The sequence below is a fragment of the Harpia harpyja genome, chromosome 5 (assembly GCF_026419915.1).
Source record: "Harpia harpyja isolate bHarHar1 chromosome 5, bHarHar1 primary haplotype, whole genome shotgun sequence".
In the NCBI taxonomy this organism is placed as follows: domain Eukaryota; kingdom Metazoa; phylum Chordata; class Aves; order Accipitriformes; family Accipitridae; genus Harpia; species Harpia harpyja.
Window position 1 is genome coordinate 21,017,927 of NC_068944.1, and position 18,301 is coordinate 21,036,227.

The 18,301-nt window shown below is 39.1% G+C and overlaps 1 protein-coding gene across 13 annotated transcripts in view; it reads right to left on the minus strand.

Annotated features, from left to right (window-relative positions):
• PTPRM (protein tyrosine phosphatase receptor type M) overlaps positions 1-18,301 on the minus strand; it is a 511,840-nt gene that overhangs the window by 15,982 nt on the left and 477,557 nt on the right. For all 13 annotated transcript variants that reach the window (XM_052787185.1, XM_052787177.1, XM_052787176.1 and 10 more), the window contains 4 exons: positions 17,752-17,849; positions 5,633-5,749; positions 821-975; positions 385-520 (listed from right to left, as the gene is read on the minus strand). In XM_052787185.1, the coding sequence (XP_052643145.1) occupies positions 385-520; positions 821-975; positions 5,633-5,749; positions 17,752-17,849 (506 nt within the window). The remainder of the gene's footprint in view (positions 1-384; positions 521-820; positions 976-5,632; positions 5,750-17,751; positions 17,850-18,301) is intronic.

Here is an 18,301-nt window from a genome sequence, read left to right on the forward strand (position 1 = left end):
TAGTTACAAGTACAAGCAGAAGTGCAGTAACACTCCATAATAAAACTCAGAATGTTTCTGGTTTCCTCATTCCTCTGCACAGTTCTGTAGGTGCTATCACATAACTGAGCCTCAACAAGATGTACTCCAGAATGAATCCTTCCCAGAGAGGAAACACTCATGATTTTACTTTTTTTTAAAAACCACTGTGAACCTTAAGTGCAGCATAACTGTGCATTTGTTTGGGCAACAGTTCTTCAGGTTTGTGTGTGGATTATTTTCTGCATATGATTGAATAAACTATCCTCTGAATGGAGCCAACCACAAAGGGGCTCTAGTTTTATGGGCCAGAAGAATATTTTTTCTTGCAAAGCGTAAGGCAGTATTCCAGTAGATTAACAATACCTCGGTCTGCACCATGTTAACTCTCCGAGATCGAAGCTCTCTCACACAATTGTATATGTCTACAACACCTTCTCTTTCTGCCATATCTAGCATGATGTCAATAACAATGAAGCATCCAGTTCTGCCAGCACCAGCACTAAAGTAAAAGAAGAGCACAGTTAATGTTCAGCAGTGTATGGAAAATGTAAAGTGTAAGGGTTCATCTCACAGGCACTTGATCAGTGGGATGATTACTGAAATGGAGCCTTGCATTCAGGCATTTGCAGGATTTCAGGCTCAGTTTTTCCATTCTTGTTTGTGTTTTAGGTATTAAGTTATTGTGGGTAGAGCTCCAGTGGCTTTAGCAACCTGTGCATGGATTACACATTACAGGAGAAGCAAAAGTAGGTCCTGAGTTTAGTCGACAACACAATGGAGGGATTTCTCTTCTACCTACCTGCAATGAACAACCAGAGGGCCAGCATTTGGTGGGCTCTTGGATTTGACCTGCCGTACAAATCCCAGCAGGCCTGTCGCATGGTATGGTACACCGTGGTCTGGCCAGCCAGTGAAGTGAAACTGCCGAATTTCTCGAATCTCATGAACACCTCTCTGTTGAAAAGACAAGGGTTGAAAAAGAAAAACAAGCTGGAATGTGAAAAAAATTGAATGACAGACATCATAAGAATGTAACTTCAAAAGCCTAAGCCTTGCTGAAAAGCATCCACCTCCTACCCATACAATCTGTACAGACTGTTGGAGAGCTTTCTCATAGCAGGAGAGCAAGTTCAAAGGTTACATATCAACTGGTTTCAAAGTCTTACAACAAAACTGAGTAATTTAGCACTAGATTGGTTAGAAACTTTTAGCAACAAGATAGACTCTCATCTCTATATTTAAGCACTAGGTTGCTTTGAAAATTGTGGCCTTAAGATGCACGCCATGATCACAGAACAGGTCAGCAGCAAGGCCATGAACATATAGCACAGATGACATTTTTTTCCCCACTGCTCTCCACAGGTATTTTGCTGCTGACTTCAGGGAACCACAGCTTCAGCATAATTTCCCTTATCATTTGTCTCCTTCATTGGTCTGAAAGAAACAGCTGAATAGTAAGAAACCTTTTTGCACCTCCAATCATAGGGGCTGTGTTTGTAGCCCTCCATATGCTCACCCTTTAAGTGATTTCCCACAGTCTACAAGGACATGGATATGGTGAGACAGGTATGAATGAGAAGCTGATCGTGTAAGTAATTTCCCACGTGACTTCCTGGAGCAGTCTGGGTATTAGAGGTGTGTATGCTAAGCTTGATTTTCTTAGTGCTTGTATTTCCCCTTCCCCCTCTAAAAATGTAGCTGCCAGTATTTTATTCTCATTAGAAATCCACAGACCAGAGGCCATCATGCATATTTCATAAGCAAACAGCAAAATTATGACATATCATGTCTAGGCTGAACTAAATGTCAGTGATATTAATAACTGGTGGTTTACAGTTTTTCTTCTTAAAGATGTATTTCCTGTCTTGAGCTGGTTTGCATATAAAAGGTCTAATTCTCTTTGCATAATGAAATAATATAAACTTCCTAATTTATTACTAGTATGCAAACTAAAAGAGTCTAGGATATTCAGTGGTTGAGAAATTTTGGCTGTGACAGTGCTACATGACTGGAGTGTGCTTGGTGTATCTTGGAGGCCTGATACTCTGACAACTCAGGCTGGGGGTCTTTGGAGACTGGGCATCAGCTCAGAGGAATATCCACACTCATCTGCCTCGGCAGCTGCGACACAAAAAGGCAGGCAAGGGAGCAGATCAAGACCATATGCGGCACTGGTATAGACTGAGGAGGTCACAGCCTTGCAACAGAAATGACCTTCTAGCCTAAAAAACAATTTTAAAACATACTGAAACCCAGGAATAGACAAAGTAATTTGCATTTTAAGACAGTCTAGCAAACACATTAAAATACAATTTGGTCTCTGTACTCTGGGGATTAGGAGTGTGTTAGTTAACACATCTTTTTGCTACTGTAAGCAAGGTCTCCAACTCTGTAAATAGCTGAGCATAGGTGGGGCATCCATGTCGCAAACACTTTTTCATTGCTCATAACAACTGCCCACAATCCCCCAAGAAACAAAGATCCCATACAAAAAAACAATGCCGTGACTATACAAACTGAGGACTGAAATGAGTAACTCCCCACAAATTCTTCATGCTGTACGCAGCCCTGATTTTCAAGCAATTTACAAAAAAGTAAACAAAATAATGTGCCCAGCTCAGGGTATGTCCTGTGTATCTTGTGCATTAGTTTTGAAAATGCTGTCTGTCATGCTGACTGCATTTTTGTCTATCGTTGGTAACACTCAGCTACTAAGAAAAGGCTTTGCATATATGGTACTTTTATAATGAGTTGGCTTATTATACCTACAAAAGACTGATTTTCATGTCTGTAGCTTCCCTGCTGGTTTCTAAACCCAAAATAGCAACACAACTGCATGAATCATAAAGGCATATGCTCAGGTTGGAGACTGTATTTTTTACTTTTTGTTTCAGCTGAAAAAACCAGAAAATGGTGTACATTGCTAACAAATCTTAGGATGTTAAAAAATGCTACAAATACTTATGGTGCTGCTGTATGTTACTGTCTGAGTAATTCATCTGAGTTAACTGTTGTGCTGTAAAGGAATTGCTCCAGAGGAGCTGCTTATGCAATCTACGTAAAGTGTATCTAGGAAGTGGTCTTCAGAGTGTAACTTGGGGTTCAATTTTCTTAGCATTATCCCCCTACTCCTCAATAATTACCAAATAGCCATTTAAAAAAAAACAAATCAAAACAAAACAGAACAATAGATTTATCTCCAAACAAATCAACTTCTTGTATTTTAGGAGCAGGTATGAGATGTTCATCCACAAATAGAAAAGATGGTCAGAAGGGACTTCTGAAGGTCTCCAGTCCAACCTCCCATTCAGAGTGGGTCTGTGGCCAACACTAGATCTGTCTTGCTGAGCCCTGATGACCTCCAAGAATGGAGATTCCATAACTTTTCTGAGTAACCTGCTCCAGCACTGCACTATCCTCCACCTGAAGGAGTTTTTCCAGTGCAAGCCTTCCATGCTGCAACTTCTTGGCCATTGCCCCTTGTTTTGCATCCACTACCATTGAGAAGAATGAGGAGAATTTGGTGCCCCTGATTTTCTAAACATCTTTGAAGTAGTTGCAGGTTGCAATTAGATCTTCCTTACCCCTCCTCCTCATCTCTACCGCACTGAACAAGGCCAGTGCTCTTAACCTTCCCTTGAAGCTCATATGTCCTACATCCTTAATCATCCTGGATGTCAGATATTGTCCCAGGATGCCACAGCCTGTACTGACACATGGGGTTAGTCCACCTAGGGTGCAGAACTTTGCATTTTTCCTTGTTGAATTACTAAAGTTTCTGTTGGCCAAGTCTTGAAGTCCTTTGCAACTGAGGCTTCAATGTTCAGCATTTCAACACCATCCTTCACTTAGTATTATCTGCAGATTTGGTTAGGGCGCACCCTGTCTCATCATGCAGCTTGTCTTAGAGAGGCTGAAAAGTATCAGTCCCAGTAGATCAGAAATACAAACTTGAGAGAATAATGGTGGAAGAGATATACACACTTGACCTTCCAGTACCATTGGAAGAGTTAAAAAATAGGGAAAATAGGGTAAAAACAAATGTACTTTACTCAAACTACACTGACACTGCTTTTAGAGGCTTACTGAAAAACTACCAACTATTAAAAAGCAGTGCCTAAATGAAATCTTTTCAGATGGAGATTTTTTTTAAGAAATAAAATGTTTAGTGCCTTTTATCTCTATCTGTTCTAATGCACTTATTCAAGACAGTTTGGTTATGTTCAACTGTAAAATCCTCTAGGTCTTTTTTTCCAGTCCCAGTTAAGAAGAGAAAAGCTAACATCAAAGCATGGGCTTAAAATTTGCAGAATAGAAATCAACTAGTGCTTCATCTACTTCAAAGTGCAGCCACTGTTTCATCATCTGTTTATTAAAAATATCTAAATGCAAGGAAACAACAGGCTTGAGTGAATTTGATGTACAATATGTATAGTGGTAAACATGATACAATATTTCAGTTCATTCAAACCACATAATTCTATTATCATTACCCGCAGGTTGCTGTATTGATGCATATTTAAGTATTAGATTGAAGAATAAACCAGGAAAAAATCTAATCCCTTTGTTACTGTGGATGTATGTACAGAGACCCTGCTGGGTCGTCTTTTTGGCAGTTTCATCTACCTGTGTGCAGGATTCTTTGATGCTAAAGACTATGTTCTTCAAAATCATAACCGAATACTATTTCATCATTAGACAGAACTAGTATATCACAGGTACTGCAACTAAATCAAAAGGAGTTTTCTGAGCTAATTAGTTGAAAATCTACTCATGGTGATACTGAGAGAACATTACTTCAGTGTGCCATTAGGAGTATCAAGTCTTCCAAAGAGGCCCTTTCCTTGTTGTTCTGCAACTCAAATAAGACTTGATACTTACAATTAAAACACTTCTGTCCTTTAATGAATTCCGAATAAAACCCCTGAACTGACACAAAATGCATGACACTCTTCAGCATTGACTGACCCTGCTTGTTCTCACTTTCAGTAAGTAAGTACCTTATTTGTTAATTGTATGTTGTCCATATATTGTAAGCTGTTTGGGAGAGCTACAAGATCTAGTAAGCATCAAACTAATGGCATTATTCTAATAAACAGTAATACAACATGCTGATTGGAACTCTCCATATAAAGATGGATTCCACATGAAAAATGAAATTTCCTTGAGAAGAAAATTAGTTTGTTACAACTATGTCTCTGCAGACCAGGAACACACTGGCCCAACAGATAACAGTATTCACCATGGACTTCTGAATAATGGTGCACGCAGCCTCTGGTACGGACAGAAAATGATTGTGGGGAACATAAGATAGGAAAACAGCATGAATGTGTTTTCAATTGATTGCTGGGAGGGAGGCTTCGATTTCTCCTAGGAAGGAACATCACTTTTTCTAACTCAGGCAGGGGCCAACAGTGATGGAAAGCACAGTAAAGTTGCTGCATTTAAAGAAAAACACAGTTTACCGTAAGAGGGCAGTAGTCGTTTACCCAAAAAATAGCTACAAAACCGGGATGTCAGCCAGAAGATTTAACTTTCTCATGGTGAATCTGTATATAAGTTGCTTAGGCAGATACCATTGTATTTGAGAAAACTGAATTTGGAAACTTACCTTTTCTACTGCAAATGTTCGAATCACATATTCAGCCAAGAGCTCTGTTTCTATTAGGGTGACTTTAATGTCTTTATATATCTCTGTGTCATCTGGCCAGTATTTGCAGCATTTGACCTTTAAAAAATACAAAAGAAAGTAAGGTTCATTTATTTTAGAAGGTTCATACTGAATCCATTCTGTATTCTGTGTAATGATTTCTGTTTTAAAATGCAATCACATGCAAAACAATCACATTTTCTGCATGTGGAAATGACTGATGTTTAAAGGGACATTGCCTCTTCTTTTTTTAAGACAGCTTTCAGAGTTGCAGGTGAGATTTGTATTGTGGTTAGTGAAGTAAGGCAATTGTTCAGAGCACAAGGGGTAATTATACCCTGCACAACTCGGTTACAGTAACTGTTCATTTCCTGTGCTTTCCAATGCAGGGTGTGCCCAGAAGGACGACTACTACCAGAAGGTTTTTTTCCATAACCTCTAGCTGCTGATTGGTCTCAAAAATATCTTCCTACCTTCTAAAATGAAAATGTGTTTTTCAGACAGGAAGGATCTTCTCTACTGTTAGAAAAGTATCTGTTTACTCAGATCAACTTTCCGAAGGAACTGATGAAAGGTCAAATCACAAAACTCAACTGGGTGGTTGTGGGGACTGTATATGATGATGTAGATAGCTGACAGTCTTAAGAATTTTCTCCTTCCCATCTGTGTGGACAAGGCAGTGGGCGGGGAAGCTAACACATTACTTATACATCTCTTTTTTATTCTGCTCTATCACAATAATAGCTATGCTATCACCACTGCATCTAGCCATTGTCCAGTAGTGCAGTACGTGCTAAAAGTAGCATCTGTTATACGTCTGCTGCCTGGAATGGTTTCTCTCTTTCTCTCACTGAAGGGAAAAATTTAAATGGATCTTTTCATACATGTAAATTTACTAGTTTACTTAAATATACACTTAAATGGGTTGGGTAAAAAACCCAAACACTTCAAATATTCAATGGAAAACTGGTAGAAAAAAAAAAAATTAAACTTCACAACTGGTAGAGTATTTCTCAAACCCATTTTCATGCCAAAATATTTGGATTGCTATCATGTCTAGTCTTAGCAAAAGGTAAAACTGATGAATGTGTGTATAAGCATACAGCGAAAACTGTAATGCATGATTCAATTGATTTATTTATACAAACTCCAGGTTCAGTATATAAAGGATTATGCAGAGAGTCAAACCTTGTCCTGTCACGCAGAAGAAAATACTTTCCTCAGAATTTGTTTCAAGTGACGTAGCTGATAATCACATACCACCCCTCCTTACTGTCTGGACAGAACAGAGGTCTTGCCACACCAAAGTAGTAACATGGAGTGATGAAATAAAAAGTTTGACTGGGCAGGGTCAGTAGTTCTGACCCTTTTTCTGACTCTTTAGCAGGATAAAATTTAAATCTGAATCAAACTGAGTTGAAGGGCTGGAAAAACACAGCCCCACATCAGGATCCTCTTCAGAGAAAAAGAGTTAGAATCATAGAATCATTTAGGTTGGAAAAGACCTTCAAGATCGAGTCCAACCATCATCCATGCCCACTAAACCATGTTATGGAGTACCCCATCTACACGCTTTTTGAATACCTCCAGGGATGAGTTGCCTGGTTGTAAGCCCTGGCTCCCAGCCACAAAATTATATAAGCATCCTAACAGCTTATTCCTGCTTACACAGCTGATGGAAAGCTCCTAGAGCAGAGCTGAAGTTCAGGTAGCTATAAGCAGGTTTTTATTTATTTCTCTATGCTTGTCTTCAGACTTAGTAACCGCATTAGTATTGGCTAAGAAAAATTCTTTATATTCTTCACATTTCATCTGGTATTAAGCATGGTTTCAGGACAACCAGCAAACACCGGGTTATACAGTTCCCTTCCATAGCAAGAGGCTTGGAGCTGCGACACTGAACAGTCCTCCCAGTGCTCAGCACTCCTGTAGCAGGGGCAAGGGTAGCAAGACTGCTCCTCCCCACGCCCCCCCCCTGCTCACCAGCCAGCAAGCTGACAGGGTGTCAGTGTGGGTGAGAAGGTTTCCACCAGCCAAGGGCCAATCCCAGGGTGCCTAAATGGCAGGATCTCTGGCAAACGCGTATTCATCTCTAAAGCATACCTACCAGCTGTAAGCAGTGAACAACCATTTCAAAAGCATTAAGCATTGCTGCAAGCAGCTTAGTACTGGCTGCTGGTATCTATTGTTGCATCTACTTGATATTTATTCAGATCATATCTTGTTTGGATGTATTTCCCAAAATCCTCTGATAGAAGCTATGTGAAAAAACATTGAATGCTCATTGTTTTGTCTGTGTTGTTAAAATAATCCAGAAAATTCACATTGTTCAAATCCCTTACACCAGCAAACTGACCCTTTTATAGTCATTGCCAGGAACTCTCTGAAACAGGGTTTTCCTATCTATGACTAAGATGATTTTTTGACTCTCCATGCAGAATAAGGCAATTCACACTGCCTTCGGACTGGAGCAGCCCACTAATGACCCCATCTCTGAAGCCGATTGCCTTTTCCTGCCTGTTGACTTACCCTTTCCATAGATGGAACCTGAACCAGATGAAGACGGCCAATGCACGTAGGAAGGGAGCAGCTGCAGTGGTGAACCTAGTTACAGCACTACTGATCAGCACGTCTCTTTGTTGCTAACTTTAGCCTTGTTTCTTTCTGATGGGTGCCTGTCATCCTCAAAACAGCTCTAGTTTAGTAAAATAAACAATTGGGAAAAAACCCCAACCCTGGCTGAATTAAATTGCTCAACCTTGAAGGAAAACATGCCTGTTTCTAACTTCGTATGTCTAGACAGTCTGGATTATGACTAAGAACTAGGGACATTTAGAAAGACCAATTTAGAAGAACACAGTCTCCATCTTCTTACGCCTCAACTGTTGGATTTGCTTCCATTCTTTTTTAAACCTTATTTAAGATGATCCAGTGGAATAATTAGGGAAGCATTGAGGGATGTTGCACAGAAGTTATAGCCTTTCGTGCCTCATGCAGCTTGGGCCCGCCAGGCATTTCTTACTCTGCTGCACAGGGGATTTTGGGCACAGAGCAGACTGGACCTGACCAGAAGGATCCATGACAACACAATTTCCTGAAAACTCTCCCAAGTGGAATAGGGGCTGTAACAACCAGGGGAACGGTGCCAGAGCCACAGTCAGAGCCACAGATCAACACTAAATGATTCACTCACTGGGAGGGGGGGGGATCAACCCCCCCCCCCCCCCCCCCCCCCCAAATTCAGGCTTTTTTCCTACTTTTGGCTCTTGTTCTGCAATGCTGCTGCACGTGCTGAGCTCTAGACATGGGAACTCTCTGGACTCCTGATGAGCCAAAAGTTAAGTCAATGCTTAAAGACCAGTCTCCCATCTCCTTCAAGACCTCTCAAATAAATGCAAAGGTGTCTTAAAGACAGAAGTAGATTAAATAGTGTAAATCAAAATCACACTTATAAATATTTATTGGATCAGGGCCTTTATTTGTACAAGCAAATACAATTGCAACAAAATAGAATATGGTTTTACTCATCAAATATGAGAAATACTGTTTGTAACATATGTTTGTTCATTTTTTCTTTTTAGCACAGCTTTAGCTACTGTGATTTGATGAATCTCTTTCCCTTTTTATAAACATTTGGTACATGTTTTACAGACAAACCTAGTAACAGAAGGTTTAGCTAAATAATTGATACATGAATCCAGAACTGAATATTAAATGCATTAGATTTTTTTTCACACAGTTGCTACCATAACAGTAAATATCATCCACAAAGTAGAAAACATAATTTTGAAATCTCATCTGAGCAGAACTATAATTGAGGGTTTGTTCCAATACACCCCACATTTATATCCTAACAATGTGCCAAAAAATACAGATGTTCATCACAAGATGAGATAAAAGGGTGGTTGCCAGACACATAATGAAAATGCTCTGTTTTAATCTATTCATCCCAAGGTACACTGTCCAATTTTTCCAAAGATGTTTATTTTATTAATAATTTCAGAAATTTGGAGAAGACAATTATCTACTTCCACCCCCTAGCTCCATCCCCCAGCAAAATAGTCTAATGTGAGAAACTAAGAATTAAAAATGAAGGTGGAAAGTTGTTGTTGCTGATTCTAAATATAACAAACAATGTAGGCAGTGGATAGCTAATGAACACAAATTGTGACTTCCAAAGCTGTATATTTAGCCATTTGGCAATGCGACACATCTCGCTAAAGGCAGTATGAAAGCCAGGACAGTAATTCATTTACTCAGAGGTTTGGAATAGGAGGAGTATTACAGAATTAATGTGTGAGCTGGCTGTGAAATATACTTTGTAGTTTGTACAGAACAATTTAAATAACACTGATTATTCAAAGTTTCCAATTTCCTTTGATTCAGAAATATTCTTAGCAAAAAGGTGATATAACTGGCTGTGCACTGCATGGATTGTCATTAGTGAAGAGCAGTATTATATATTCTAATTTAAAATTAATCCTGAACTAAGTAATGATGATAAGTCAGACATAAATTTTGAAATGAAACCTCCAGGATATAAAATGAAATAGCCAACCAAGCTCACTGGCGAAAATTTTTAACAGATTTTACAGATGTAGCTAGGATAACATCATATACTTTTATTTGGCTGACTTGAAGAAAAAAGGACATCCAATAATTGAAAGTATTTTTATTTAAATACTTAAAAAAAAAAAAAGTATTGTGATTTAAGAACATTTTATAAAACAACCTTTGACAGAAGATAAAACCCAGTCTTTCTTTTTTTCATTTTCTTTGTTTGCTTTTGAGCAAGTCAGTTAATTGATTTATACCTCATTTTACAGTTTTCTAAAAGAGGTATGGAAAAGTATTGAGAAATACAACATTTAAGATACTGTTTGGCACCATCAGATGAATGGGTCTGTATAAAGGCAGCCAAAAGTCTTTATGTTGTTCACAGCTCCCAGAGCGGGAGAGACGTCTCCATGAATTTTACTAGCTCAGTCTAACTTCTTCCAGTGATGACTCAGAGATGATATAATTCTCCACCCTCTGCTGCCCTATGTTGCCCCAGCAGCACAATCCTAGGCTGTCTGGTGGATGCACTCTCATTCAACTTCTGCCCAGAATAGCTGGCCTTCTGGACATGTCCAGTAGTAGCCATACACTAATGCTTTCCACCTGAATAAGTGCGATCCCTTTGTTCTTAAGAATCAGGTATACCGTTAGCATGCCATCAACCTGGTACTTTGGGTTAGATGAAATTAAGCTGACAGGCCAAACCCATGGTGTAGCCTTCCATAAAAAAGAATTAGTCTAGAAGAACTGCTTTAGGGTACAGGTAACCCAAGGCAAAGCTGTTGTAGTGTTCCTGCCTCCTTTGCTAATACAAACAGAAGAATATGGATTCCTCTATTTCATTGCTTATGTTTAGCCATTTTTGTTTCTCACTGGTCATTTGAAAAGGCTGTAAATTAGTGCACCTTAGTACAGCACTTGAGGAAAAAAGGCTGAGCAGACATGAGAAGGGTGGTCCCATGCCAAGATGAATGATGGTTACAGGATTAGCTGGAACTCCTCAAAGCCTGTCTTAATCCCTTACACAACTGTGAAATCATGGGCATATTGCTCAGATCCTGTGCTCTGAGGACCTGATGTGCCTGCATCAGGCAGAACAGCCTCTGCTCTGAATCATGTTTCCATTCCAAGAGCAAAATCATGCCATTAGTTGAGCTTACAGAGCACCACACCAAGTTAGCGGATTGCCTTCTGACTCTAAAAACCTGATCATCTGATGTTAGGTTAGAAAGCTCTACATGTTACTCTACTGGCTAAGGTAAAACTGTGTTGGCACCTCCAGGATACTACTTCTTCACAGAGAGACTGAGAGATTAATTTCACAAGACTGCTGAGGTGAGGAGACTTGCGGTGATGAAGCCATTTTGCTAGCCCTGGCATTTCAAAGAACTTGAAGCCCTCTTTGCAGACTGCACTTATACTTGCATCCTACACCTTGGCAGCACTTCAGCAGCTAGCCCAACAAGGGGGTCAATGCATTTGTGTATCCTTAAACCTCTTTTATTTATTTCTCAAAGTGAGTTATCTCAATTGGATTAGTGAGCATTAAGATATTAATCTGTTGATTAACATTCTTTGAAACATAGCTTTTACTGGAAACAAGAATGCATCAAAACACTGAGAGCTGAAACGATGTCTGCTTTGAGTGACATGGGACAGTGCTGAATGCTTGTAGGTTGATGTCCTGTTTGATGATGCTAACATTGCTAATCTGGGAACATCTTTATTAAATGATGACAAAGAGTCCTTCCTTCTCTTTCATGAAGAACAACAGCCAATTTTTTTCCCTAAGGGCTCCTCCCCTGCTACGCATAATGGAGTAATGCCAACTTGTTATTTCTGGTTAGAAGTCTAGAAAGCTGAAATCTGTTTTGATGACTAGAAGGGTTTGCTGACTTGAAATATTAACAGTAGTTTTAAATTATGATTGTTTTCTTTTTTCCTCATTGATACTCCATAAAAGTATAAACTCTACTCTATCCAACAAGAGATACTGGAATTACAGTGAACCCAAAAGTATAATAATAGAATATATAATAACATATATGTACCATAAGCACAGGTCCCAGGTTTTCTGGGTAAACATAAGAAAAAAATTTTCTCTAGATGGGGAAGGACACTATTCATAGGATTTAGAAGCTGAGACTAGAATTACCTAGAGGTAGGGAAGGGTTTCATACAGCAACCTTTCTCCCTCTCATAAAATGCAGTTTCTTTCTTTCAGTAGAAAAGTTAAAATGAAATCTTAGTCACCAGTATGCGTACAAACTTTTTGGCACACCGCCTAAGGAGCGCTAGTGCCAGTATCCTGAACTAATTCCAATGTAGGTAATTTGGCTTACTACATTTAAGGGCAGTTTCAATTAGATAGAGTGTTCTTCCATTTATACTAAACACAAATGTGCTGTTTGCGAGACATGTTAGAAGAGTTACTGTGTTTCACCTCTGCAATATCTCTGTAATAGGTCATCTGAATCTTTAATACAATGTGAATTTACCTTTTGTTTATTAGAGGGTTCTTCTGCATGGAAGATTCTCAAAACTTGTAAAATGTATAAGTGCAAGCTTCGTAATAGCTTTGTGTCAAAAAACTCCATTTTTATTCTAAGAATAGGTGGCAAGTCCATTGGAAATTTCACACAGTTTTTATGTTGCTGGAATTTCCTATGAAGTTGTTGTTTGGTTCTTGCACTATGTTTTCAGTAAGAAGTCTTTGGACAGGGCTTTATTTGGCAGTTTTTCTTGGATGTCTAATATGTGTCTATAACAGAAACAGATCATCAGGTGGATTTGAAGAAGATCTGGTTCAACGTAAAGACTTCTGGGTTTTGTTTGTTAAGGAAACATATTTGTATCTGTTTTAGAAATGCCTCTTGAATGCTGACGAAGGCTGCACGTTGTAAGCACCCAAGGCCCAAGCACATGCACGTATGACTGCTTAGGGCTGGGTCCATACAGTCTTTCCTGAGAAGAACAACTCTTTTCTGACAGATTTTATCTTACAACAGGGAATGCTTTTTAACCAGCCAGTATCAAGGAGATATTCCCTCTCCGTCAGAAGACCATTGTATGGATGTCCTCACTGTCATGTGGACCCTAATACTCTTTTAAACATGAAAAGTCAGAGCCATCAACATTTTTGCAGCAAGGCAGATGAGAGTGCCATGTATGTAACATGTGAACCACAGGCCAGTAAAACAAGCAAAGGAAAAGCTGAGCCACCACTGTGTTCTTTCTTTTACCCTATGCAGATACAGCCCTGCTGGCTCCTGGGAGGGAAAAGTCACCCAAGAGTGTGAGATGGCTATCAGGAAAGCACAATACTCCTGAGTGGTAAGATGGCAGTCAGAGGCTGTTTTGGTAGCACTAGGGCATGCGTGCAGGCATAAGGGCTATTTACCAGTCTATGGCTGACCTTCATTCCCCTGTTTGTGTCACATCCACTCTGTTGTAGTCATCCTCGCCTCCTTTCAAAAAAAGGGTCTTTTGTGTGCTTATTAACACTATTAGCACTGGCTGTTTTCTAATTCTGATAATAATTGAGAAACTCTAATTACTGTAATTACTGTGCTCCTGGGGTGAGGTTTTATTTTTTATAATTATTTCTAGTGATTTTTTTTGTAAATACTTTGTTAAATTAAAAGCATGATAGACAATCATGAAACCTTGCAGCGCATTTATATATCAACCACCCCCACTGAATTTCATCAGTGCATTTCACCTTTTATTAATCAGATATTACTAAATTTCTTCTGCCTCAAGCAAAAACAAGGAGTGGGAGAGAAAGTGACTAGTGACAAATGACAAATGATGTGACATACCAAGTTTGATTCTGCCAACGAAGCATTAGTACCAGCCCAACAAGAGCAAAGATGGAGGTGACAGCTAGATGGCATATTTTAATATATTCTAAATCTTCCCAATGTAACTCTTTAAGGAGGAAAGAGATGTTTCAATGTGTTCAAACATTGGAACACTTCAAGAAGCAACCTGAGACTTTGGCCAGTACATAAAGACCTTGATCAAGCTCCCATTGCTTTCTACAGAAGGACCCAGCTCTGTCTTTTTGAGTCTGTACTCAAGAGCAGTCTCTTGGAGTAAGCAAGACGTTCTCTTGTGTCTATTTTCCAATCACCCCTACACTGGTGGCATAAAAAGTTTTGTTTCCTCTAGAATAATCTACCAGATTGTGCTAAGTCTCTCAGGAAAAGATGTCTGAAATTACACTGCTATCTTCAGTTGCTCTACCACTTACAAACATGAGCACGGGGGCCTCTTGCATTAATATAATCCAAAATACATTATTTTGAATAGCTTGTGGTCACACCGATATATTTTTATGAGTCTTGGTTTTGCTTGTTACATGTTAGTGTGTGGTACAGAAAATTCTGATTCTTGCACTAAAATGTAGGTAAATTATACCATTAGTTACCTGTCATTCCCTTTTTGTGAACTTCTTTGTGAGTGGAAAGTTGTTGACCTCAGCATGAAGAAGACAGAGACTTTTTTTCAAGGCTGCTTCAAGGGCTGCTTATTTGGGTTTTTTTGTAAAAGTTCTTATGTCAACCTAGGCCAATCTTAACTAAAACCCACTTCATCATCCGTTATCAAAGAACTGTTCAGGCAACTCCGCAATGATTTTTCTAAATAACTGTGAGACCTCATTTAGATTTTTAATAAACAGTCACATTCTAATGAGGTCTTCATAAAACTGACTAAATATGTTTAGAAATCATTAGCTTAAATTACCAGTACAAAAGTCTCCTTAGGGAGCCCTGCAGATTTTGTGATAAGACTTCTGGCAGATGGATTAGTATAACAGCACAAGTGAGTTCTGAATTTCCACACAAGCAGTGTAAATGTGAGTGACTGGGTAACAGGCTACTAGATAAAGAACTAAATGTCCCTCAGGTAGGTTCATTAAAGAGAGAACACAATCAAAACACATTTCTGTGCCATTTAAATACCAGGTGCACAGCAGTCTGCAGGTGCCAGAAACACTGACAAGGGTCCCTTGCTGGAACACAGAAGAGCTTAAAGGGATGTATGGTTTTGACAAGTGTGCCTCAGATAATGACAGATATTGGCAGATGTACCCTGCTGGAGGGTAATGTGGGGACTGAGTCATTTGCAGCAGGTGCTTGCATTAGGGACAGCCTCATGGTGATTCCTCCATCTGCAATTAACAGTCCTGCTACATAACGCTCCAGGGCAAGAAGCAAGTTCCTAGCACTGATTTAATGACTATCCAGCCAGTCCTGGTAAACAAATACACATACGCCCCCTCAATGATTAATTCATGAAGGACGTACACCGTGTGGCAAACATGTTAAATAGATATTCCTCTTTCCTGAAAATACAAAGGAATTTTCCTCCTCAGCTTACAGTGGGTCAAGAGGGTTAAAAAATAAAAATAATACACCCCTATAAATCTTAAACCAGCAATAGCAATTGAAATAGAAAAACTCAAGTTTGGGAAGGTTACAAGGTTTGCCCTGCAGGAATGCTACCAAAAGGTCCATTAAAATCATTACTAATCAAGGTGGCACAGAGCTTGTGTTAGGGGTTGTGGGACAGATGGTGTGTTTGTAATATGCCTCCTTGTTGCTGATGGTTCCAGCTCTGGGAGTGGGACAGAAGCACCAATTAAGGAGTGACTGCATTGTCCTGTGGCTCATACAATCTCATTTCCCTCAAAAGCTCATTTCAATTTCTGCTCTCTGATCTCACCTATGTTGGCCTCCAGAGAAAGTGAGAACAAAGTCATTTCTACCACTGCCAGAAACAACAAAGCCGCAGATCTGTACACCACTAGGACTCTTGCACCCTGAAGAAATCTCCATGGTGGCACAAACTGTTGCTTGCTGCCAAGGGAATGTGCTGCGTACCTAAACGTTGTGAGCGGAGGCTGCCAACACTGGCAACCAAGACTGGCGTCTCCCCGGCTGATACCTGAGAGTTCACTCTAACTGATGCTTTCAAATACTGACTTTAGGAAAACAGTAACTGCAGTATGTTATTTTTGTTCTAACGCTTTTTTATCCATACCCTGAACACATCCCTTTTTAAGTGGTGTCCTTGGGTACTTATGAATGTGTATAAAGCTCTAACGAAGAGGTTTGCTGAAGAGCTTCCTATTCTTACAAATCTATCCATTTTGAATTGATATGTGACAATCCAACTATTTCTACCTTCTTCCTCACTCAAGGGACTGAATTTTTAAAGCGGCCTCCATGATCCTTTTTTGTCTCTGCAATTAGTTGTACATGTGTTCCTGCAGTAGGTGTTAACTGCAGTCACAAATCCCATCTTTTTTATATCTAAAAATAATACTAGCACTTGATCTGTTGGCAGGCTTGGGCACACAGATATCTAAACGTTAGGATTTATATTAACAATTCACAAAGAACATAAGGAAGAATAGATTGAGATTGTAAAACTGGACTTGCTAAAAAGGACACAAGATCTGACACTTTGACTCACGTCACATAAACAGTGCTCTCTACTCTCATGCAAATGCCACAGGGCAGAGGGGTACCAACCACTCCACCAGCATGAAATTAAAAACACCTCTTAAAACCATGTGGCTCACACCAAGATATGTGCACTTGATGTCTTATTTCAACACTTCAATTTGCAATAATTGCAGTAGTTGCAATAAAAGCAGTGGGTTTTTTTCACTCTAAATAAAAGCTATATGCCCAGTTCCCAAGCAAATTTTCTTGAAAAAAACCATCCAAGATGAGAACTAAGACACCAGTGCATAGACAAAGCAGTAAATTAAAAGAGTTATTGAAGGTTGTGAGAAACAAAGAAAATGGTTCCATTCAATACTTGTTGAAAACAAAATTAGCCACAATGACTTGAGTAGGAGGCCTACTTTAGAAATTATCAAGCAAAGAAAGAAAATTACACAGTATCAACCAGGTAACTCAAGCTTTCCTTTACTACTCAGCTCCTGAAGACGATCTCCTGGTCAACAAATTTAGTGTACAAATGAGTAAAGCTAATTTTTTCTGTTTTAGTCCAGAAGGCTTACAGGAAGGAAAACCCAAACAAACCAGGTTGATCTAGACTAATATACTATGAAGAAGATGCAATTTCATACTTTAACTACTTTTCTCAGAAATCTGTTTCAGAATTACTCCCCCTAGGTCTCCCTTAAAAAAAAGATGACACCATACCTTGTTCTGTAACCAATTCTCTGGTTTCCCTTAATAGAAATGGTATGTCTGAAATATATATACCAAGATATAACACTTTCCCTCTTTGGCAGTCTTTGCAGGCTGTGCTGTACAAAATGCAGCTTTATCAGTTACTTTTTCATTGTGCTAATGTTATCAAAGCCAAGCATCCAAGGCATGTTTAAAAATAATTGATAATGAACCTCTTAGTGCAGGCAGTGATAAATATTTTATGTGCCATACTCAGTATATAAGCATCTTGTTAGTCTGCTATTTAACTTCCAAAAGCAAACACCTTGGAAGTTTTTCATCTTTTTTAGTACAAAAATTACTTACCCTTCCCACTTCTACGAGATTAGTAACCATGACTATGCTGGCTGTGTTTTCATGCCATACCATTCTCCAAAAGTCATATATTGTCTCCTGCATTGGTCCTGAAACAATAAATCAAAGGAAAGGTTACTATCTGAAAGTCTCATGACTGAAAGCTTTTCTCTGAGGAACTTTCAGAAACTGTGCCTATACACATATATTCATATCACTATCATATTTTTCATTTAAGGTCAATTTCTTTTCTGTCATCCCACCCATCTGCATTTAAGTATTTTTCCCCTGAAATAGTGCTCTGAAAGAAAGCTAGTTCTCCAACATTTAGGTATTTATCTCTGTAATACCCAGAAGTGGAATTATAAAAAATGGATAACATTACTCTTTCTCTTAACAATTGGATGATAACCTAGGGAAGGTGTATTTGGAATGAAATGAGCCTCAATGGACTATGTGGCCTTTCCTGGTTTCTAATATTTTTCTTAGTATACACTATCCATCAAACTACCCCAGCTCCTAAACTGTACTTCCTGAAGTGAGACAGCAGTTATAGTTTTTT